The sequence below is a fragment of the Entelurus aequoreus genome, linkage group LG24, assembly GCF_033978785.1.
Source record: "Entelurus aequoreus isolate RoL-2023_Sb linkage group LG24, RoL_Eaeq_v1.1, whole genome shotgun sequence".
NCBI lineage: Eukaryota > Metazoa > Chordata > Actinopteri > Syngnathiformes > Syngnathidae > Entelurus > Entelurus aequoreus.
Window position 1 is genome coordinate 25,889,346 of NC_084754.1, and position 25,645 is coordinate 25,914,990.

Consider the following 25,645-nt stretch of genomic DNA (forward strand, 5'->3'; position numbering starts at 1 on the left):
ATTAACACGTATAACGAATCTGCAGACATAGCTACATGTGCCTTTTTGGCTTCGCATGCAACACTGTTGTTAAAAAGTAATTTGATCATTTTGCGCATAAACAAACCCTGAATATTTTTATCATTTGACTATCCATTGAATATCTTTTTTAGAAGTACCTGTCATTTTGGTGTTGTTTTGAATTTTCTTTGGTACATTTTAACATCTTCAGTTAAGTTTAAAGTTAACCAAATTAAATGTTGTTATTTTGTTCTTTTGATGGGTTTTATAGATCATTTTTATTGAATTGTGTTCCTTATAATGCAATGTGGACGATTCAAGTCTCTGTGGTGTGATTGTCTATAATATTTAAATGGCCCGACTGAGGGAGATATGATATAGTGAGGTTTTTATTTGACATTTATAAAATATGATTCAATACCTGACAACAACGTAGAGAAGTGCAGCCGAATGCTTTCTAAGCATAATGTCACAGACAACCCATGATACCAAACTGAGTGTAACTTCCAAAAAGTTAGAAGAGTTCATTATTGATGCTATTTTTACCCCATCAGTATTTGTTATCCAAATACAAATTAAATCCAATGTAAATGTAAATCTATTTTGTTTCTGCAGTTTCTCCTGAGGTACAATATTAAGTATTGTTTAACCTGATATTTGACGCTGGGTTTGCTTATAACTTAGATGTCACAGTCATATGAATACGTCATTGTGTAGTTCTGTCGACAAAGTAAATTGTAGAAATATTTTGGTGGTAAAACAAAACAGCATGTATAAATATAAAACCAATAGACAGAAGTTTAAGAGCAGATCTCAACTTTTATTTTCAATGGTGATTGATCACAATAAAACACAGTGTGCTTTATTCAGCAGCTTCTTTTCCCTGTAAACAGAGTAAATGTTGTACTTACTAATTTCGGAAAAAAAAGGCTTATTTCCAACTGATTGAAGACTAAATAAGAGATTATGTGCCAAAATATTTACTTCAACAGAAATGATATCAATATTATACTTTTACATTATATCTAATTTAGTTGCCATACTGATAATTACCTTGCCAGAGTCACGGCTTTTGGCTCTCAGTTTGTTGACCTGAGACTCTGCGATATCAGCACGTTCCTCAGCCTCCTCCAGCTCATGCAGGACCTTCCTGCACTTGGACATGTTAACATTAGCCTGCTCCTCCTGCAAAGTGAGACACAACATCCAGTTAAAAATACATGTGGATCAATAGTGTAACTTTTTGCACTCTGGATTGTTTCCTTACCGCTTCCTCAGCCAGCCTCTTGTAGGCCTTCACCTTGAGCTGCAACTTATCAACCAGATCTTGCAGCCTGCTGACATTCTTCTTGTCCTCCTCAGTCTGTAATAGAAATATGTGTTTGCAAATGTAAGTACATATCACTTCAAGGTCACTTTTTTGGATGCTAATGGCAATAATCACCTGGTAAGTGAGCTCCTTCACCCTCCTCTCATATTTGCGGACACCCTTAACAGCATCAGCACCACGTCTCTGCTCTGCCTCAACCTCTACCTCAAGCTCACGCACCTGGAGAAAATAAGGTTTTATGCAACAGTCATACTCTCTGATAGCATTTTTTCTCGACATAACTATCTTACTCTGGACTCAAGTTTCTGAAGCTGCTTCTTGCCACCCTTCATGGCCAGATTCTCAGCCTCATCCAGACGGTGCTGAAGGTCTTTGACAGCAACCTCCAGATTTTTCTTCATTCTCTCCAGATGAGCACTGGTGTCCTGTTCCTTTTTCAGCTCCTCAGCCATCATTGCGGCCTAGAAGGACGAAATTTACTGTTTTTAGGAAATTATTTAGAAGAGAAGTGAGGAAAACATTATGAAGAAAAAAAAAAGTACATCAGTAATGGCCTTCTTGGCTTTGTCTTCTGCATTTCTTGCTTCCTGAACTGTGTCATCCACTTCACCCTGGATCTGGACCAGGTCGGACTCAAGCTTCTTCTTTGTGTTTATCAGACTTGTGTTCTAAGATATAAAAATATGTATATTTTCAGTGTACAGTCTAGTGATAACAAAGCTGATTTTTTTCTTAAATTATTAAATAACTATTTACCTGAGAGTGCAGGAGTCCAACACGCTCAGATGCATCCACCAGCTCCTGCTCAGCAACTTTACGGCTTCTCTCTGTTTGTTCCAGAGCAGCTCTAAGTTCCTCAATTTCAGCAACCATGAGACCATTCCTGCGGTCCACCATAGCGGCCTGTTCTTTTAGATCATCCTGGGCTCTGACGGCATCATCAAGGTGCAGCTGTGCATCCTGGTTAAAATCGACATAACATTAAGGACCAGTCACCACAGTGTGAGATAAAGCTCAATACCTTCAGCTGTCCCTGTACGATCCTCAGCTGCTTCTGAGACTCAGCAGCCTGTCGATTGGCGTGGCTCAGCTGAATCTCCATCTCATTCAGGTCACCTTCCATCTTCTTCTTGATTCTCAGGGCATCATTTCTGCTCCTGACCTCAGAATCCAGAGTGCTCTGCATGGACTCAATCACCCTTTGGCTGTTCCTCTTAATCTGCTCTATTTCTTCGTCTTTCTCGGCGAGCTTCCTGTCCACTTCTCCTTTAATCTGGTTGAGTTCCAACTGGACACGCAGGATCTTAGACTCTTCATGTTCCAGAGTTCCCTATTGCCATTGAGAATTATATATTAGTCTTTGTACTGATATATAAGAATTGATGTATGTCATCTAGAGTCCCAGTATATTAGTTTCAATCACCTCAGCCTCTTCAAGAGCTGTCTGAATCTCCGACTTCTCTGTCTCCACCTGTTTCCTGGCCTTTTCGAGCTCATGAACGCTCTTCCCCGTTTCACCGATCTGTTCGGTCAGATCGGAAATCTCCTCTGCAGAAACATAAGAAAGTATTTAAAATGAAGAATGATAAATATTTATTGAAACACATAGTGTAGATCACATGTTGAATCTATTGAAAGTTGCTAAAGTATATGAAAAACCTACGCTGCAGGTTCTTGTTTTCACGCTTCATGGTCTCCAGGTGATCCAGAGCTTCCTCATAAGAGTTCTTCATCTTGAACACCTCAGTGCCAAGAGAACGAGCCTCTTTCTGAGCTCCCTCGAGCTCTGCTTGTCCCTCCTCAAACTTCTGCTTCCACTCTGCCAACACCTAGTTCAGCCATTTTTACAATATATTTTGATCAATACATATAGTATTTATCTGACTTTTAATATGTCTTGATAGCACAAAATAAGAAGTTTTACCTTGTCAAAGTTCCTCTGCTTTTTGTCGAGGTTGGCAGCAAGCCCATTAGCCCTCTCCACATCAATCATGAGGTCCTCCACCTCACTCTGGAGCCTCTGTTTGGTTTTCTCCAGAGAAGCACACTTGGAGTTCACAGCCTCAACCTGTTCCTCAGCCTCCTGAAGGCGCTGTGCCAACTTTTTCCTGTTTATAAACATGTTTCTTAATTAGCATTCTCAAATCCCATGTATGCATACATATCTGCATCTAGGGGCATGCAGGTATATTGTATAATAATGTTAATAACCCTGTTAAAGCAGGGCTCATATAAATATGATGAAACAAAAATGTATTAAAAAAACAGCTAGCTATTGATGTCAAAACCTTAATCTATAGACATGTAATTGAATGTACTCACTTGGCTTCCTCAAGCTCCTCAGTTCGTTGGATGGCATCAGTTTCATATTTACTTCTCCACTGAGCCACCTCACTGTTGGCCTTGGACATACCACGCTGAAGCTCAGCCTTAGCCTCCTGCTCCTCCTCAAACTGCTCCCTCAGCAGATCACAGTCATGGCGTGCTGATTGCAGTCCATGGGCAAGGGCATTCTTTGCCTTGTAAAATACATATGTTTTTCAACATTCATTCATTAATTTCCAATACCACTTGTTGACTTGCTGACAAAGGGCGAGCTGTGGGGCACACCCTGAACTGGTCACCTGTCAGTCACAGGGCACGTATAGACAAACAAGCATTCACACTCACTGTCACACCTATGAACAATTGAGTCTCTATAGAATAAGCTGAACGTGCCTTTTTCGGAAAGTGTCAAGAAGCCGGAGTACACAAACAACACATGCACAGGGAGAACATGCAGACTGCACAAAACAATGCCATGGCGTTAATCAAATTCATGGTCTCCTGACTGTGTTACAACATGTTAACCACTGGGTACTGTAATATTTATTCATTAAAACTCACCTTGACCTCCTCTTCAATCTGTCTCTTCAGTTCCTCAATCTGTTGTGTGTAGGCTTGTTTGCCTCTGGTCAGCTGTGAGACAAGAGCTTCCTTCTCTTCAATTTGACGGCCAAACTCACCTTTTTTGGACATCATCATCACGTTAGTGTGTGTTCAGTTTTACATCTAAAAGCAGGAAATCAGTGTAATCTAAAGTTGGCTTATGCCTACCATTTTCTGTCAAAAGACGAGCTTTCTGTGAACTGTGGTCATTGAGCTGACGAATATTTTCATCATACTTGGTCTTCAGTTCACTAAATTGGTCCTCAAGAGTACGGCACATCTTTTCAAGATTACCCTAGTGTGCAAAAAGTTATGGAAATCATTGGTCCGTTTTTTACATATTTTACAGTATTAAAGCATTTGTTTGAAGACAATGTAACATGTTTATGCACCTTTGCTTTAGCAATGGCCTCCATGTTGCTGGAGAGATCATCAATCTCCATCTTGTATTCACTCTTTTCCTTCTCAAGCTTCTGCTTGACACGCTGGAGGTTGTCAATCTGCTCACCCAGCTCAGCAACACTGTCAGCCTGCTTCTTTCGCAGAGCGGCAGCAGTGGCCTCATGCTGCAAGGTGGACTCCTCAAGGTCACGGCGCAGCTTCTGGAACTCAGCCTCGCGTTTCTTGTTCATCTCAATCTGAGCAGCAGTGGCACCTCCAGCCTCCTCCAGCCTTTCACTGATCTCCTCCAGTTCCCTGGAGAGATCAGCTCTCTGCTTCTCAACTTTGGCACGAGCAGCACGCTCAGCCTCAATCTCCTCCTCCAGTTCCTCAATGCGGGCCTAATGAGACATGTTACCAGTTTACTTTTTATCTTTTAAAATGCAATATAAAGCATACATACAACAATCATATCTTAAACAAGACAAAAAAACCTCACCTGAAGTTCTTTGATCTTCTTCTGGCATTGAGCACCCATTGACTGCTCATCCTCGATTTTGCTAAGAAGCTGACTAATTTCAAAGTCTTTCCTGTGAAAATGGAAAAGTGTGAATATGTAAAATGGCATAATCTTACATTATTATTATTACATGTCAAGAATCATATTTAAGTATATTGTTTTTACTTCTTAAGTTTCTCATCTGACTGCTGTTTGTCATTCTCAAGATCCATTAAGGTTTCCTGTGCCAGTTTCAAGTCACCCTCAAACTTTCTCTTGGCCCTCTCCAGGTCCATACGGAGTTTCTTCTCTTGTTCCAGAGATCCCTCAAGCTGTACAGTAAAATTATTCAGTCATTATGACATTTAAACCACATTTTGTTTTTATACCACAGATAATTATATAACTTAATAACGTCACTTAATAACCTATATAACTCTTACATCATCCACTTGCTGCTCCAGCTTGGTCTTGGCCTTGGTCAAAGTGTTGACCTTATCTTCCTCAGCCTGCAGGTCATCAAGAGTCTGCTGGTGAGCTTCCTGAAGGGCTTTCTTCTCCTTGGTCAGTTTAGCAATGCTCTCATCCTGAGAAGCCATCTCTTCAGTCAGGTTCTTCACCTATAATGGAAAGATGTTTTTATTTATTTTCAAAATGCACATGTTATAATGTGAGCTTTTCTGTAAATATACAGGTAACTTATATTCAGGGGCTTACAAGCACTCATTATGAGCATGAATTTTATTTTTATTTAGGGCTTTTAAAGAATAATTTGACCCATTTTTTTCCCAAATGGTATTGATTGTACAACAACATACATTTAAAATATTTTTTCCAAAAAATAATTGAGTGCACAATTTTATACATATTTAGGATTTTACGGATTTTGTAGTCAGCAAAAGTATAATAATATTGATATTAATAATCATAAACATAAATAAATCTCCATCCATCCGTTTTCTACCGCTTGTACCTTTCGGAACATTCACCTAAATATTTTAATGAGTGCATGCTGCTGAACGTTCTACAATTATTATTCAGTTAGAGATCATGATTTACTGCAGTGGTTTCTTTATAGGATTTATTGACAACCATAATTTAATGGACCAATACTTAGATTGATAAAAGTCTCCAAGGTCAGTGAAGATCTACGGAGCCCCTAAAGGGACATGGGAATTTTTTTTTTTTAGACATGTATCTCGTGGCCACGAGAAAGTATCTCGTGGCCACGAGAAACTTTCTCGTGGCCACAAGAAACTTTCTCGTGCGCACAAGAAACTTTCTCGCAGCCACGAAAAACTTTCTCGTGGCCACGAGAAAGCATTGGATGCGTGCTGATGGTTTGGTGTGTGTTAAAATGGCAGTTTAGGAGTTAATATGGCTGTATTTCCAATTAGGACTTTCCCCCATGTGTGTTGTGGCAAAATGTGAATGCTTGATTAGTAGGTGTGAGACAAACACTTTATCTTCCTGGTTATTGTAACGCTACGTGTTTGACATTATTTAAGACTTTATCATGCCCGGGAAAGGACAGTTTTCCTCTTCTGTGGCTGTGGGGGAGTGGGCGAGGCTTGCAGACCTGCAGCGAAGCGGAGTGTGTCAGTTAGTCCCATGTTGATGTGATCAAACTTCTTTCTTGCTTGGAAGATACACACACAATTGTAACTGTTATTTCTTCCTGCAAATAATAAATATGTACAACGTGTTTGGATGTATTCATTTATGTAAAATTGTCATTAAATGTAATATTGCCTGACAAAAAGTGATTTGACGTACGTAATATTTTGATATTTACACATCGCATATTTACACACGCGCATCTGACTATAATACCCTTATGTGCATTACATATATCAACATCAACTACCTACTGTACTGTTTACTTGTTGAAATACCCTTTTTAGAACAAATATCTACCCACATAATTTATATGTGTATATATAATATATAAATATATATATATTTATATATATATATATATATATATATATATATATATATATATATATATATATATATATATATATATATATATATATATATATATATATATATATATATATATATATATATATATATATACATATTATGTATAAGCATGTATGTATATATACTCTACCGTTTAAAAGTTTGGGGTCACATTGAAATGTCCTTATTTTTTAAGGAAAAGCACTGTACTTTTCAATGAAGACAACTTTCAACTAGTCTTAACTTTCAAGAAATACACTCTATACATTGCTAATGTGGTAAATGACTATTCTAGCTGCAAATGTCTGGTTTTTGGTGCAATATCTACATAGGTGTATAGAGGCCCATTTCCAGCAACTATCACTCCAGTGTTCTAATGGTACAATGTGTTTGCTCATTGGCTCGGAAGGCTAATTGATGATTAGAAAACCCTTGTGCAATCATGTTCACACATCTGAAAACACTTTAGCTCGTTACAGAAGCTACAAAACTGACCTTCCTTTGAGCAGATTGAGTTTCTGGAGCATCACATTTGTGGGGTCAATTAAACGCTCAAAATGGCCAGAAAAAGAGAACTTTCATCTGAAACTCGACAGTCTATTCTTGTTCTTAGAAATGAAGGCTATTCTACAAAATTGTTTGGGTGACCCCAAACTTTTGAACGGTAGTGTATATATATATTATATATTACTGTAACTTGTTCTTAAAAATAGTAGTTATTTTGTTTGTCAAATTTAGTGTTTGTGTGTATATATGTATACTGTATATATGTATGTGTGTTTCTTCCTATACAATATACATGTATATGTGTGTGTGTGTGCGTGTATATACCGTGTATATATATATATATATATATATATATATATATATATATATATATATATATATATATATATATATATATATATATATATATATATATATATATATATATATATATATATATATATACACATATACATATATATATTTATATAAACTTATTATATTTATATTAAACTTTTTATAAAAATAAAAAATAAAAATAAAAAATAATAATAATATATTTTTTATTTTTATTTTTTTTTAATAAAAAGTTTCTCGTGGCCACGAGAAAGTTTCTCGTGGCCACGAGATACATGTCTAAAAAAAATAAAAAAAATCCCATGTCCCTTTAGGGGCTCCGTAAAGATCAAACAAAGACAAATATGGATTTAATGTGTTGTACCTTTTGGACAGTTCAATAAAAACGTAGATTCTAAGATCAGTTCACACAATTGTATGTGGATAAGGTAAGTGAATGTGTTCCAACTACGCCACTGTCTGGAAATAGACCAAAACGGTCACACTCAGATGAAAGGAAATTAATTGGGATGTTAAGGAACAGCTTCATAATCACCAAGCAGCGTTGCCAAGCGTACAATAATTATCTGATTGGTAAAATAATTTCACCCTCTGTACGATGAAAAATTACATAGTGTACGATAATTTGACCCCTTTTAATAAATGGCAATTAGCAAACACAAACAGCATTCAACCTGCATCGCTCCAGGTATTGTGCATTGTCTCACATGTCTTTTTACAGCCAAGTGGGGGCGCTGTTCTGCCAGTAGCTGCTAGTTTACTTTGAGTTGAGTTGAGTTTGAGTTTATTTGGAACATGCATGCATACAACATGATACATCACAATTTCCAGTTTCTCTATTAAACATGTTCGAAAAAGAGTAGGAAGAAGCAGTGTTTATTTAATCCAACCCCTTTTCCTTTACATAGCAGTTGCCATAGGTGGATTAATGACCGGGCCTACCGGGCCCAGGCCCAGGGGGCCAGAGGCCCCAAGGGGCCAGGCCAACTTGGCCCCGCGGCCGCGACCCAAGCAAAACTACTTTTGCAAAAATAATAATCTTAAGCCCCAAGGGGCCAGGCCAACTTGGCCCCGCGGCCATGATCCATAGAGGGTAAGAGGCCCCAAGGGGCCAGGTCAACTTGGCCCCGCGGCCGCGACCCACAGAGGGCCAGAGGCCCCAAGGGGCCAGGCCAACATGGCCCCGCGGCCATGATCCATAGACGGTCAGAGGCCCCAAGGGGCCAGGCCAACTTGGCCCCGCGGCCACGATCCATAGAGGGTCAGAGGCCCCAGGGGGCCAGGTCAACTTGGCCCCGCGGCCACGATCCATAGACGGTCAGAGGCCCCAAGGGGCCAGGCCAACTTGGCCCCGCGGCCACGACCCACAGAAGGCCAGAGGCCCCAAAGGGCCAGGCCAACTTGGCCCCGCGGCCGCGAGCCACAGAAGGCCAGAGGCCCCAAGGGGCCAGGTCAACTTGGCCCCGCGGCCACGATCCATAGAGGGTAAGAGGCCCCAAGGGGCCAGGTCAACTTGGCCCCGCGGCCGCGACCCACAGAGGGCCTGAGGTCCTAAGGGGTCAGGCCAACTTGGCCCCGCGGCCATGATCCATAGAGGGCCAGAGGCCCCGAGGGGTCAGGCCAACTTGGCCCCGATCCATAGAGGGTCAGAGGCCCCAAGGGGCCAGGCCAACTTGGCCCCGCGGCCACGACCCACAGAGGCCCCAAGGGGCCAGGCAAAATTGGCCCCGCGGCCATGATCCACAGAGGGCCAGAGGCTCTCAATCATTATTATCAAAGCTAATTCTCAAATTGGATGGATCACACAACCTCACTCACATATTCTTTATCAATTATTAAAGGTTGTTTCTGAATTTTGATCACAGAACTTAATGCAAATATTCTTGATTGATTGACAAAGCTCATTCTCAAATTTTGATTACACAACCTTACTCTGACAAATTATCATTATCAAAAAGCTCTATCTCGAATTTGGATCACAGAATCTCACTCAAGTATTCTTAGCTGTGCCCCTCCCCCATCAAGTCTTTCATAAACCGGTCTGTTCTTTTAGAATCTCCTCATTTGGTATTTTGAACTCGTGAGAGACTGCTCAAAATTTGGTTTCCTTTCCCTCAGTTCAGACTCAGAGATAATTTGAAATCATTCAACAAGAAGTTTAACGCGCGCACACACACACACACACACACACACACTTGAGTTGAGCATTACTTGGAAATTCTTATATTTTCCATTTTGCTGTTATTATCAGCATCTTCCCATTTTGTCCTTTTCTTTCGAGAAAGTTTACAGTCTGACATTTGTCACTGCTGTCAGTTAATAACTTTTTGGTCTTTGACCCATTTTGTCATTTTCTCGATTCGATCGTCACTGACCACTCTCTCCTGTCTGGCAGACATCGTTGCTGCCATCATAGCTAGCAAGCTGCCTGCAGCGGGTCATCCCTATGTTCCCCGTCCCTATGTTACCCGGGTCCTATGTTCCCCTCTACCGGGGAACTAAGGACCCTTTTTAAAAAAAAGGGTTCTATGTTCCCCGCTGCGGGGAACGTACAACACTTTTTCCAGAAAAGGGTTCTATGTTCCCCGCTGCTTCCAATGCGCGACTAAGTAAGACGCACGCAGACACGCATGACAGAGACGCGTTTAAGTTGTCGAAGGAAGGAAGTTCGCGTTTGAGTTGCTCTATCTGCTGCCGCACGCCCTGTGACAGGTTAGGTTTAGGGATGGTTTTGGTCAGGGCACAATTTCGCCAAAAAAAAGTGCTCCACAACGCCCTGTGACAGGTTAGGTTTAGGGATGGTTTTGGTCAGGGCACAATTTCGCAATTTCGCCAGATACAATGCAGGGAACATAGGACCCTTTTTTAGAAAAAGGGTCCTAAGTTCCCCGGTCGCATACAAAGACCCAGGAACAACCGGGGAACATAGGACCCGGGGAACATAGGACCCGGGGAACATAGGCACGCTCCCGCCTGCAGATAGCAACATTTTGGTGTCCTTTGGGAAAATATTTAGAAAGAAGACAAAAGTACACACAGTTGTACAACTATTATCTTTATGATCTTTTTTTTGTTAGTTTCTCTGTTACTGTGTGTGGCCAATTAAGCGACTTTTGGCCATACCTGGCTGGTGACATTTAGCGACTTTCTGGTTGATGTTAAGATTAATAATAGCAGCAGTTCTCTTCATCTTAATGCAATTTATTGTGTCTGTCTCTCCACATTTTGCCATTAGGTACTTTGAGCTCTTGTTGGTCAGTCACTCTAAGGTACATTGTTGCTGCCATCATAGCTAGCAAGCTGCCTGCAGATAGCGACATTTTGGTGTCCTTTGAGAAATATTAAGAAAGAAGACAAAAGTACAAGACATTGTACGATTACTATCTTTTTAAAATTATTTGTTTCACTGTGTGATTGACCGACTTTGCTGCTAGATTTCGCGTCTTTTGGCCATACCTGGCTAGCGACTAAAAACATCATTTAGCGACTTTTTGGTTGTGAAGATAAGTGGTAAAAGCAGATCTTCCTGTTGGTCTTCCCACATTTTGCCATTTGGTACTTTGCACTCTTCTTGGTCACTCCAAGGCATTTGTCCCTGCCTTCAGCTAGTCACTTGGCTCTTTTGGAATATATTTCACTGTAATTGGCTCTCTCTCTCTCTTTCTCCTCAGTACAAATCAGCCTGTTCCCTTGCCATTCATCACTGACCACTCTGCTCTCCTGTCTGTCAGACATTATTGCTGCTTGCAGATAGCTTGGGGTCCTTAGAGAAAATATCAGAAGAGAAAAGTACACAATTATCTTAATTATCTTTTTTATTCAGTCAGTCCTTCAGTGAGTCCCAGTGTGTTGGCGATTAAGCAACGTTGGCATTCAATTAGCGACTTTTGGCCATACATGGCTGGCGACTCAAAAAACTAGAAAAAAAGTACAAAAAGTTGTACAATTAATATCTTTATTATCCTTAATTCCCCTGAATCCTAGAGTGTGTTGCAATTAAGCAACTTTGCTGCTAGGTTTAGCGACTCTTGTTTTGGGCATACCTGGCTAGCGACTACAAACATTATTCAGCAACTTTTTGGCTGTTAAGATTAACGTTAATAAATTAAATCCTAATACAATTTATTGTGTTGGTCTCGCCATCTTGCTATTAGGTACTTTGAATTCTTGTTGGTCTCTGCTAAGGTATCTGGCTGTTGTCTTTGCCTTCAGTTAGTCACTTGGCTCTGGAATATATTTAACTGTACTTGGCTCTCTCTTTCTCCTCAGTACAAATCAGTCTGTTCCCTTGCCATTTAGACATTTTCTTGATTGGATCATCACTGACCACTCTGCTCTCCTGCTGTCTATCAGACATTGTTGCTCCCATCATAGCTAGCAAGCTGCCTTGGTGTCCTTTGTGAAAATATTTAGATAGAAGACTAAAGTGCACAAAGGTGTACAATTATTATCTTTTCAAAATATTTGTTTCACTGTCAGTGTGATTGACCGACTTTGCCGCTAGATTTCGCGTCTTTTGGCCATACCTGGCTAGCGACTGAAAACATCATTTAGCAACTTTTTGGTTGTGAAGATAAGAGGTAAAAGCAGATCTGCCTGTTGGTCTTTCCACATTTTGCCATTTGGTACTTTGCACTCTTGTTGGTCACTCCAAGGCATTTGTCCCTGCCTTCAGCTAGTCACTTGGCTCCTTTGGAATATATTTCACTGTAATTGGCTCTCTCTCTCTTTCTCCTCAGTACAAATCAGTCTGTTCCCTTGCCATTTAGACATTTTCTTGATTCGATCATCACTGACCACTCTGCTCTCCTGCTGTCTATCAGACGAATCAGTTGATTCTCTGCTCTCAATTGTCTATGCTAGTAAGCTGTTATTCTCTGCTTTGGAGTGTTGATGCTGGGTTGCTAGTTTTCTAAATCACCTCACACACTTGAAGGAAGCAGCACCGATCATAAACACACAAACAAACTCACACACACACACACACACACACACACACACACACACACACATAGTTGGTTTATCTGTTGTGATAGGCAAAGAGCCAATGTGCAAAGAAAGAAGGGAAATATGGATCATAAACGTTTAAGTGGAGGAGCTAGAAAAAAAATTCAGCAAGAAAAGAAAAAAAAGGAATCAGTTTTACTTGAGAGTGTTCCAAATATCTCCAGCTTCTTCAGTACAAAGACATCTGCTGAAAGCAATTCTATAAATGCTACTGCAAATTCAGCTAAGGTTAGCAATGCACCTGAGCTAGCATGTAGCTCCCAAGATCCTGAGACCACTACAAGTGTAGACACTGAACCAAATGCTTCTGATGCTTATGATTCAACCAATTCAGCAGTAGCCAGTTGCTCGGATGAATGTGAGGTCACTGCACCTCTGGACAGCATAGAAAATGAGCTGAATCTTTCTTCAACACCATCTACAGTGACAACTCTACCTAGTGATCCCGCTAAATGGGCTGAGACCCTCACTGAGTCAATGAAGGAAGTTCTTATTCAAAGAGGTGCAAAATCATTTCACAACCGTCACAGCCATTATCCAGCTTCTGTGAGGAACAGTGGGCTAGGAGGCAAAACCCGATGCCTAAACAATGAACATTTTACTTCACACTTGCCCAATGGACAACGAGTACAAAGAGAGTGGCTGATGTACTCTCCCTCTACTGGTAATGTTTACTGCTTTGCATGCAAACTGTTTTCCCCAAAAACGCATTCTTTTGTGACAGGCTATTGTGATTGGAAACACTCAGAAAGATTTGGTGAACATGAGCGAAGTGCTGAGCACATAACCTGCATGCAAGCAGTCTTGAACCGCGCCAAAGGTGCCACAGTTGATGCAGACCTGTTCAAACAGTTTCAGGCAGAGAGCAGCTATTGGAGGCAGGTGTTACAAAGAGTTGTTGCAGTCATTAAATTCCTTGCAGAAAGGGGCCTTGCATTTAGGGGTAAAAATGAATCGTTAGGGTCTCCTCTCAATGGGAACTACCTTGGTATTCTGGAGGTCCTGGCTGAATTTGATCCCTTTCTAAAGGATCACATCAGAAAGTTTGGGCAGATGGGTCGAGGTAATACCTCATATCTGTCCTCCACCATTTGTGAGGAATTCATTGAATTGATGGGTGCAAAAACCAAACAGGCTATAGCAGATGAACTGCAAGCAAGCAAATACTACTCTATCATTGTGGATTCAACCCCAGATTTATCTCATGTGGACCAATTGACATTCATATTCCGTTTTGTTAGCAAAGAGGGCAGTGTTGTTGAACGCTTTGTGGGTTTTGAGCCCATTACTAGCCATACAGGTGAAAGTTTGGCTAACTGTGTCATGTCTGTGTTGGAAAATCTAGGGTTAGAGCTGTCAAATTGCAGGGGGCAGGCTTATGATAATGCCAGCAACATGTCAGGGAGGTATAATGGGTTGCAGGCTCACTTAAAGAAAAGCAACCCATTAATACACTATATTCCATGTGCAGCTCACTCTTTGAATTTGGTGGGAGTCAACAGCATTGACAGATGTGGAAATGAAGTCTCTAAGTATTTTGACTTGATTCAGTCTATTTACAACTTCACAACTGCATCCACACACCGATGGGACAGGGTATTTGGCAATTCCAACATAGATCTCACACTTAAAGCTTTATCCAACACGCGTTGGAGTTGCCGTGCAGAATCTACCAAAGCACTGTGGCAGAACTACAGTAAAATAAAAGCAGCACTACAGGTTATTTCCACTGATGACACAGAGAAACGAGACACACGAACTGAAGCTGACAGTCTAGTGCGGAAGCTGGATTCACTTGAGATGGCCTTCATGGCAGGCTTTTGGGACACTGTTCTGTCCAGATTTCAGGCCACAAGTCTGCAACTTCAAAAAGCAGACATGGACCTTGGTACAGCAGTTAGATTGCTGGAATCTCTGCGCACCTTTGTTCTCTCCCAAAGAGATCTATTTGATCATTTTGAGCAGAAAGCCTTAAACATGTTGGGTGGCACCCCATCTTACAGGGCTGAACGGACGAGGAAACGTAAAAAGTTTGCTGATGAATCAGCATCCCCAGATGTTGTGCTTGAGGGAAGGCAACTGTTTCAAATAGAGACATTTATTGCCTCTATTGATCAACTGAGTTCAAGCCTTAATCACCGTCTGGAGGCCTACAAACATCTGAACAATTTGTTCAGTGTCCTTTTCTCTTTGGATACAGAGTCCAATGCTTCAGTCCTTCACAAGGCCAAGATTCTCACTGAATCATACCCATCTGACCTCAATGAAAGTCTTGGACAGGAGCTTATACAGTTCAAATCTTTTATACAGCTCAACAACACTGATGAGGAGAGGACCCCTTCAGGACTGCTCAAAACAATAATACATTTTGGACTACAGCCTACGTTTCCTAATACATACATTGCGCTACAGATTTTTCTCACTCTACCGGTCAGTAACTGTGAGGGAGAACGCTCATTCTCTCTTTTGTCAAGAGTAAAAAATGAGCTGCGCACAAGAATGACTCAGAAAAGATTAAATGCGTTATCTCTAATGGCAATTGAGAGTGAGCTGACAAGAGAGTTGGACTTCAATGATGTGGTGGATGATTTTGCAAAATTGAAAGCACGAAAGAAACCCCTTGCTTAAAGGTGCACTGTGTAAGATTTTTAGGTTATTTCCAGAATTCACCCATTCACTAATGTTAGGCTACCTGTTTTCATGAATACTTACCACCACCATAAAATTCTAAGTATCCATTATGACTTGGAGAATTGCACTTTTGCCATTTCTGGGAAGTGTCACCTGGATTGTGAAGATAGGATTGACTTTAGGCAGAAGCTTGGTGCTTTCTCTGGCAAACTGAACCTCAAGCTTCATTCTCTGCAGCTTTGCATTCTTGTGCAGACTTTCATCCACAAGGAACTTTTCAACTTCCCCACTATCGTGAAGGGGCCATCAAAAGATTTCAGTGTGTCCAGCATGTCTAGTCTCTTACTCTCCTTTCTTTGAGCCATCTCTTGTTTCTCATCTGCCCTACTCTCGAATTTTGCCTTCATGAATTTACTCCAGTTGAGTTCAACCTCCCTTTTTGCTTGTGCTGCTGCCTTGAAACCTCTGAAGCTCCTGGCTCTTCTGTAAAATTATTGACCTATTGACTGCGTTCAGTGTGCCCAACTTCTTCAGTTTGTAGTCCACCTTGCCACATTGTCTCTCCATCCCAATGTTGTGCACAGGGGTGCCATCAATGTTACTAGCCTGTTCACTGACAGGGTCCATTGGGAAGGTCTCCTCATCCATCCTCTGCCTGGCCAGGACAGTCTTCAGATGGGGCAGCATGAGATCTGTCAGCTGCTTCACTTCATCCAAGTATTCGGCAGCCACGTCTGACACTGAGTTCAGGACATGTCCAGTGCCTGTCCAGCCACTATAGCATTCTTGGAAATGGGCTATCTTGACCTGCATGCAGCCCTTGTACCATGAACTGGCCTACACCTTTCTTTGTGGTGCTCTCCGATGCATGTTATCATTTTACCTTTCTCCTTCTCCTCAAGCTTAACCACAAATAGATACAGACTTTGAGCCTCAATTTGCTGCACAGCTGCCGTTATGCCAATGTGTTTTCCTAAGATATTATTTTATTTTTAATGATAGAAGGGAGGAAAAGGGGGCAAAAATCATGTCCGATTTAGTTTTTTGGGTGGGTTGGGGGGTTTATTTCATGATAGCTACCAACTTCCAATACATAATATCTCTCAAATGACCCAATGCACCATCACTGAAGTGGGCGTAATCATTTTCAAAAATGTTTATTTTTAGGCCATTTATCCCCTCCCCCTGTGTCTGTGTGAAACCTGTGCTTGTCAGTGTCTGTGTGGTATACCTAATAGTGTGTGTGCAGTATGTGCACTCTTCTGTACAGTACAGTGTGCATGTCTGTTCACAGTATACAGTATTTCTTGCATAGTGCGTGCGTGTGTGTGCGCCCACACGCGCGGGGGGTTGAGGGGCCAAGACCATGTCAGGCCCAGGGGGCCAAAATTTCTTAATCCGCCCCTGGCAGTTGCTAAAACTTTTGTTCACTTCCTGTTCTCAATTTATTCACAATATACTCCATAAGTAATGACAATAAAAATAAAGAAATAATAATTGGTGAAGTAAGTTAGTTATATTTCATATGGTGAGATGAGTAAGATTAATCTTGAAAATGAATGGATGGATGAGATAAATTCAGAATGTTTATCATGGTTCTTCTTCTTTGTACTTTGTAAATATTTTGAGTTTGAAGAGTTTCTTGAAGTGCATCATATTAGTACATTGTTTGATTTCTTTGCTTAATCCACTTGAAAGTGACCTAATATACAAAACCAACTTTTCTTACCTATGTATCTGTTTTTGTTTAAATCAAATCATGGAGACAGAGATGGTCTGTAAAAAACAATTTATCTAGCAGTTTAATTAAACAACCACCATTACATGTTATGTCGATCACAAGAAAGTGTTTTAAATAGAGAAAAGAAAAAGATAATATGCATTTTAAGCTTTACAATATGTTGTCTGTTGTAATGTTTTACTGTAGCAGATGGTCCAACATCAAATTGGATATTTATGGAAATCTTCCTCAAAATATGATAGTTTGAGGTTTCTGGTATGATAAGTTGTCATTTCCCAAATGGCAATACCCACCAAGGCTCTATCAAGCCTGAAATTAACTGGAATTTGTGTGAACATTAAAGTTAAAATGCCACTGATAGTCACACACACACTAGGTGTGGTGAAATTACTCTGCATTTGACCCATCCCCTTCTTCCACCCCCTGGAAGGTGAGGGGAGCAGTGAGCAGCAGCGGTGGCCGCGCTCGGGAATAATTTGGTGATTTAACCCCCAATTCCATCCCTTGATGCTGAGTGCCAATCAGGGAGGTAATGGGTCCCATTTTTATAGTTTTTGGTATGACTCGGCCGGGGTTTGAACTCACGACCTACCGATCTCAGGGCAGACACTAACCACTAGGTTAGAGTGTCAAAATCCACAAAGAAGCCAGTTTTAGAAAAGTAAAGAAAGAAAAAACCCTTACTCTGAAATGTGTAACTGCCCACATGTACAAGCTGAAGTAGGATTATGCTATTTGGCTACAATAACAAAAAGTAGGGGTGTCACATGATTGTGCTAATTGCAATTTATTAATTACAGTCTTATGTCGACACGTTTAGTGGCCTCACCTTTGATTAGTAAAATGGAATAACAGAATACCTTGATCATGCACATAATTGAACATAATTAGATGAATATATATATATATATATATATGAATATATATATATATATATATATATATATATATATATATATATATATATATATATATATATATATATATATATATATATATATATATATATATATATATATATATATATGATCAAAGTATTGAACATAATTAGATGAATATATATATATATATATATATATATATATATATATATATATATATATATATATATATATATATATATATATATATATACACATATATGATCAAAGTATTGAACATAATTAGATGAATATATATATATATATATATATATATATATATATATATATATATATATATATATATATATATATATATGTATATATATATATATATATATATATATATATATATATATATATATATATATATATATATATATATATATATATATATATATATATATATATATATATATATATATATATATATATATATATATATATATATATATATATGTATATGTATTCATCTAATTATGTTCAATGATGTGCATGATCAAGGTATTCTGTTATTCTATTTTACTAATCAAAGGTGAGGCCACTAATTGTGTTCTGTGATATGGTTTGCTGCAGGCTGATAACAGCGATCGCTCAGTGAGGGTCGTAGAGGAATTTTCGCCCCGCAATAACAACATTGGGGTTTTCGCCTCTATCTGTAGTAGAGTTTTTTAAGGAAGTGGCCTTGTTTACTACCAAAGTAGCACAACCAGTCAATCACACTGAAACCACAGCTAACGTTAGCAGCGAGGATGTTAGCAATTTAGCAAGACAGCAATAACATAGCATTAGCTCTTTGCCAAACTGAACTGGAGGAGAACACCCTGTATATGAACACTCCAAATCAGCATACATATAACTCAGAGCCTATGAAAAGCACTTTGCCTCCCCAAAGAAAAAAACAAAAACAATTATATGTCCCCTGCACCCCAATCACTTTATTTTGTAATGATGAACAATGGTACGTTTTTGCTGTTCCACTGTAACCTACAGCAATGTAACTGATGGGTCTGTTTTGTTTATTTTATTTTAGCTGAGACCGACAAAAAGCAGTTCAATGAAAAGTTCAACATTCAATACTTCTTTTTGTATTACTCAAAACATGTTTTTTACTGTTTTTTGATGTGTTTCCTTCAGTATTTTAAATTAACGTGATGTTTTGTTTTAGTAAATGGCTGTTTGCTGTATGCTTGTTAAAATCCAATGACTTCATGAAGCCACTTATTTTGGCTGGGTATCTATTTTTATAATAATGTAATTGACGGCTTTTCTCAGAATTGAGCATTTAGGAGGGATTAAAATTAGAGCTTGATTAGATTAATTAATTACAGGTCATAATTGATTAATTTTTGTTTTTAATCGCTTGACAGCACTGACAAAAATTTGGAATAATCAAGGTAATGTTTTCAAACCTAAAATACCTGTCCTAAATACCAAACACGGTGGTGGTACTCATCATGCTATGGTGCTGTTTTGCTGCAATGTGTATATGGTACGATACAACTGTTACACGTCTGATATTGGAGCTTTGAGTAAGAATAGAAGCACAGACATAATGTTATGTTTTACTTTCACGCTAAAATATAGTTACAATTGAGGCAGAAAATGTAATCAAAACTCATCAAATAAATGGAGTTTTTGAAAATATTTAAGTTGTTATCACTTGAGTCGCAGGTTTTGCAACAGTAGACTGCATGCATTATTTAGAAGGAATGCAGTTGTTTTTGTTTGTTTTATACACATACGCTTGACTTTCGTCATGTTCTTTTATATTGTTTAAAGAAGACTGTTTAGCTAAAAAAAAAAAATGTTATTTATATAATAATAAAGACATTTTTAAAATAGTAAATATGAGAGCTGTAATTACAATACTGAGATACTGTGAGGCCATGATATTTTTGCCTAAAACTAATCAATATTTCGTAACATATTTCACAGCAAAAAACTCTAGCGTTTTTTTCCACATTGATTAATGAAGGCATGCTTATTTTGTGTGTTGTATATTTACTCTAATTATATTTTAGATCGATTGCTTTTTTATTTTAAATCAGTTACTTTTTGTTTTACTTTGTCTTGAGTTTGTTTTTAGCCCTGTACTTGTATTTGTAATAACATTTCACCAAAGCCCCTACTTTAACTGGAGTTTAATAGATTCCCACAGCCCTTTCCAAAACCCTGACCATAACCTGATTTAGATGGGAAACTTACCAAATTAAATCTACCCAATTTTTCCTTTTAAAAAACCTCTGGTTGAGGTGAAACTTGCAAAGGAACATTTATATATAAGAATCTGTGCATATATTTCTGACCCTGTGCAGATTATAAATTGTCAAACATGTGCAACAACCATCGATGATTTATGTTGTATAATCATTCCACCCTGGACAGGATAGCTCATTCACATGTACATTTACAAGAATCCCAAATTAATATGATATTCATGTTCATGATGAGTGTACTGCATGTTAACATCTGGCCACAATTGTATATAAAATGATAATTCCTTACCTTGTTCTCAGTGGCATGTTTCTCCTTCTCCACTTTGGCCAAGGTAAGCTCCAGGTCATCAATATCTTTCTTGAGCTCAGAGCATTCATCTTCTAATTTTCTCTTCTTTGCAGTAAGCTCAGCATTAATTTCCTCCTCATCTTCCAGCCTCTCAGTAGTCTCTTTGAGTTTTGCTTCCTGCTGAATTTTACTCTTGATTAGACCCTCGCATCTCTCTTCAGCGTCTGACAGATTCTCAAACTCCTGTTTCATGTTGGATAAAAATAGGTCAACACACAATTTTCTGTAGATAAGAACAAACATTTTTATCTGTGAATTGATATGTACTCACAGATGCCACTTGCAGTTGCAGATCATTCTTCTCCTGCAGAAGAGACACCATTTTCTCTTCAATTTCTTTCTTCTTAGCAAGTGCCGTAGCCAAGTCAGTGGTCATCTTCTCATAGTTCTCCTTCATCTGGGCTAGCTCTTTTTCAGTTTCAGCACTCTTCAGCAGAGGCTTAATCTTGTAGTACACCTTCATCCATGGCCAATGTTTGACATTCATGAATGAGCGGACGTTGTACTGGACGGTAAAGATGGCCTCTCTGTGGATATAAATGTTTAGTTATGGACACTGTGTATTTGAAATCATTCGACTAATTTACTATTTTATTTTGATACTGATTGTGTTTTCAGGATTTTCAACATGCCTCCTTTCCATCATCTTCACAAACTCCTTTCTCATGACATAACCACGGCAGAGGGCCTGAGTCATTGTGACCAGAGTTGCCAGCTTTTCATCTCTCAGTTCCTCAAGGGTACCCAGCAGACCTGCTTTGAAGAAGACCTGACCAGATTGAAAAGTACAGTTCAGCAGGTGTTCATCTACCCAACATCAATGAAAAATCAACACATATTTGTGGTTTGTACCCTTTAGAATACAATCAATCTTTAGAAAACAACTAATCACATTACACATAGAACTTTAAACTCAATAATCTGTTTACCTTGGTGTGACCAAATCTGTACTGGTCATGGTCAATATCAATTGAACCAAGCAGCTTCTCTGCAGCCTTCTTGTTGTCAATGAACTGTCCCTCCGGGATGACACTGGCATTCAGTACCTTGTACCTTTTAAGGGAATGAGTCAGTGGATGTTATTAGTAGTCATAGATGATTTATAATGATGATGAAAACTATTTTAAATATACCTCTGCTTAAAGTCACCGTAGAGGATTCTGCTGGGGAAACCCTTCCTGCAGATTCTGATACCCTCCAGCACACCGTTACACCTGAGCTGATGGATGACCAGGAAGTTCTCCATCAGACCTGATGTAAAGGGCAACAACATTATTTTTGATCAACTTTCAGAATTTAATAACATCAATTTAAATCTTATTTATCTCACAAACTAATATTTTATTGATTTTATTACCTGGAGTCTTTGACTCATTAGGAATCAGACAGCGCACAAAGTGAGGATGAGTGCTTCTCAAGTTGGTCATCAGTTTGCCCAAGTTCTCCTGAAAGTCCAGATCAGGTAATATTGTTACACAATGTAACAAGTATTGCACATTGAAATTAGAAATCATACCAGATCTACTGTATGAAAACTAGACCTTACCCTAAACTGTGAGGACACAGTCTGCATAGAACCACCCTTCTTCTTGCCTCCCTTCTTGCTTGTGTCTATTTATAATTTGATGGAGAAAAAGCATTACAACAAATGTCACTTTTGTTGTCGGCATACAAAACCTTATTACACGCGAATATTAGCATACCCTCAGCAGGAGCAGGAGGATACAGGAAAGCCAGAAGTTTTACTGGAGACTTCTGGTACAGTTGTATGACAGAATCATTCAGTGGATCCTTGTTCTTGTCCAGCCAGCCACCGACGTTGTAGTTCACCGTGCCAGCATAGTGCACCAGGGAGAAGTGGGCCTCAGCCTTGCCCTTTGCGGGTTTTGGCTTTTCAAATGCACTGGTTTTGCCAAGATGCTGATCATACAGCTTGTTCTTAAAGGATGTATCACTGGCCTTGGGGAACATGCACTCCTCTTCAAGGATGGAGAAGATACCCATGGGCTTAAATAATAAGTAGAAATACACATTTTAAGTACACCATTCCACTTTATATATGTATATACATGTATATAAATATGTTTCTGAATCAAATACTTACCTTTTCTATCAGCTCAATGCAGGCAGCCAGGTCCATGCCAAAGTCAATGAACTCCCAGATAATGCCCTCCTTCTTGTACTCCTCTTGCTCCAGGACAAACATGTGGTGGTTGAAGAACTGTTGCAACTTCTCATTAGTGAAGTTAATGCACAGCTGCTCCATGCTATTGAACTACAGGAAGACAAGTAATATACACCAGTCCATCACCATGACTAATGTCCGAAAATATGGTTCACTAATTTTTTAAGAATGAAGCTTACATCAAAGATTTCAAAACCAGCAATATCCAGCACACCAATGAAGTGCTGCCTTGACTGTTTAGTGTCCAACATCTGGTTGATACGGATGACCATCCACAAGAACATCCTCTCATAGATGGACTTAGCAAGGGCTGTCACTGAGTTATTGACCTGAATGAAACAGATGTAGTGATTGATTGAGGCACATACATTACAATTAATGTGAAATAATGTTCTACATAGGTAGTTACACATAATGTCCTGCATTACAGACCTCAGTTCAAACCATATTATGTACATACTGTTACATGTAAGTAAACATACCTCACCAAAAATGTAATATTTACCTGAGCTACAGTCTGTCCCTTGGTGACATACTCATTTCCGACTTTTACTCTGGGATAGCACAGAGCCTTCAGCATGTCAGCAGAGTTCAGACCCAACAAGTAGGCAACTTTGTCAGCTTCTAAATTGTTTTGGAAAAAGTACTGTTAAAATAAACCTGCCATAGTTTTCCGATCACAGTAACTTGCTACACCTGTACTATCTCTGCAAATTTTGACTGAGATGACTGTTTTTATGTACCCTCTGTGCCATCAGGCTCAGCCTGCTCTTCACGTTGCTTCTGCTTGAACTTCAGGTTACCATGATGGAGGACGGCACCAGTCATTTTGTAGATGCTCATCTTTTCCTCATGGCTGAAGCCCAAGATATCAATGGCATTCTGTGTGCAATGAAGTTATATATAGATTACACAAACATAGGTTCATATAACTGAATATATTTGTAAGATACTTTGACTTACATCGGTGGCTTCCAGCTCCACTTTGTCATCAATACTGGCCACAGAGATCTGTCCCATGCTGCACATAGGGAAGTCGTAGGGGTTGGTTGTGATGAGTGACAGTTCTGCAAATTCAAATGTAATAATTAGCAAACTTTTTCACTGGACAAATTTGGAATGATGTAGCTTTTTAAAATTAAATTAAACTGTTCCACTCCATACCAATTAGTTCTGGTTTGTGGTTGGTCATCATCTGGTAGAAGATGTGGTAGCCTCTCTCATCAGGAAGCTGGAATGACACTCTGGACTTCTCCAGCAAATCTGCAAATAAAATATGGAAATTGCAGTCTAGCACACTTCTACTGCAACATAAATTTACTGTTTGATTTTTTTGTACTTACAAGTCTCAATATCAGCACTAGCCAGTTTGCCAGTTGTACCAAAATGAATTCTAATGAATTTACCCTGTTTTAAACAAATGGTTGTTTAACAGACATTCATTGGATAAGAGTAAAATAGTTATTCTCTAGCAAAAGGTAGCTATACTTACAAAACGAGAAGAGTTGTCATTCCTCACAGTTTTGGCATTACCATAGGCTTCCAGAAGAGGATTGGCAGCAATAATCTGATCCTCAAGTGAGCCCTGCAATTAGGTTTAGAAATAAGATCAGCAAACTAATTGTTTTTCTCTTAAAATATATCTTACTTGTTCCTAAATTTACATACCTTGAATTGTGCTGATCCCGCAGCCTCCTTTTTCTTATCTCCGCCAACTGAGATTGTGGCAAAGTACTGAATGACACGCTTGGTGTTCACAGTCTTTCCAGCACCAGATTCTCCACTGGCAATAAAGGCAAACTAACTTAAACATGTTTTTTTTGTATTAATTTAAATAGAAACAAACACTTACGTGATCAAGACAGACTGATTCTCTCTATCTGTTAAAATAGAAAAGTACATCAATTGCGTATTTCTGCAGCAGCAATATTTTGATAAGTAGAAATTTGATATTAGTCAGCCTGTTACATACCGGTAAGCATGAATTGATATGCGTTGTCAGAGACGGAGAAGATGTGGGGTGGAGCCTCCATACGCTTCTTGCCTCTATAAGCAGCCACAACTTCCGCATCGTACACCGGGAGCCACTTGTAGGGGTTCACAGTTGCACAAAACAGCCCAGAGTAGGTCTGATAGAGATCAGAGGTGTAACACAGTCAACCACATGTCTTAAAACTATACATACAAGTACTATACTTCTCAGTGGGCTTATTTCCGTACATAAATCATCCATGCTGCATAACGCTCTTTGAGGTTATACAGGACAGAGGCTTCATTGAGATGGGTCATCATGGCCATGTCCTCAATTTTGTCGAACTTGGGAGGGTTCATCGGAGTGACGTCATCTTCTTTAACTGTCCTCTCCTAAAGGATGACATTAGTCACAGTAAGAATTGATCACATCCTTTGAGCTGAAAAATGTAAAGAATATTCCAACCTGCTGAGTGTCCAGGACTTTGACGGTGACTTTGTCACCTTCTTTCTTGATGATTGTTCCCTTCAAGTACAGTTCTTTGGTATCAGCCACATAGCAGGCTGTCTTGGCATCGAATGGTTTGCTCTGAGCCTCAATTCTCTCCTTCTCTGGTTTACGAAGGTAGATGCTAGCTTTGCCATATAAGGCCATTTCTGCGTCGGTACTCAT

General features: G+C 39.3%; 1 protein-coding gene across 1 annotated transcript; it reads right to left on the reverse strand.

The window, feature by feature from the left end:
- Positions 1-862: 862 nt before the first annotated feature.
- Positions 863-25,645, reverse strand: LOC133641777 (myosin heavy chain, fast skeletal muscle-like). The gene is made up of 39 exons (XM_062035771.1): positions 25,439-25,645; positions 25,222-25,365; positions 24,974-25,130; positions 24,854-24,881; positions 24,670-24,784; positions 24,494-24,586; positions 24,345-24,408; positions 24,166-24,264; positions 23,965-24,068; positions 23,745-23,883; positions 23,507-23,625; positions 23,181-23,330; positions 22,921-23,091; positions 22,520-22,823; positions 22,363-22,427; positions 22,174-22,261; positions 21,950-22,067; positions 21,746-21,869; positions 21,445-21,585; positions 21,088-21,339; positions 20,757-20,999; positions 5,582-5,758; positions 5,325-5,470; positions 5,139-5,229; positions 4,651-5,040; positions 4,427-4,553; positions 4,217-4,335; positions 3,653-3,849; positions 3,255-3,438; positions 2,994-3,159; positions 2,754-2,878; positions 2,352-2,660; positions 2,087-2,290; positions 1,873-1,998; positions 1,621-1,791; positions 1,445-1,549; positions 1,268-1,363; positions 1,054-1,185; positions 863-883 (listed from the first exon to the last, which is right to left on the reverse strand). The coding sequence occupies exons 1-39, from the start codon at positions 25,643-25,645 to the stop codon at positions 863-865; spliced, it is 5,811 nt and encodes a 1,936-aa protein (XP_061891755.1).

Bases quoted from the DNA above. Each gene is read 5' to 3' on its own strand.
- LOC133641777 (XM_062035771.1), bottom strand. From the start codon at position 25,645: ATGAGTACCGACGCAGAAATGGCCTTATATGGCAAAGCTAGCATCTAC. The intron at 21,870-21,949 runs GTATATTTAAAA...TTCCCTTAAAAG, and splicing joins TACGGTGACTTTAAGCAGAG to GTACAAGGTACTGAATGCCA. The intron at 1,792-1,872 runs GTACTTTTTTTT...TCGTCCTTCTAG, and splicing joins CCAAGAAGGCCATTACTGAT to GCCGCAATGATGGCTGAGGA.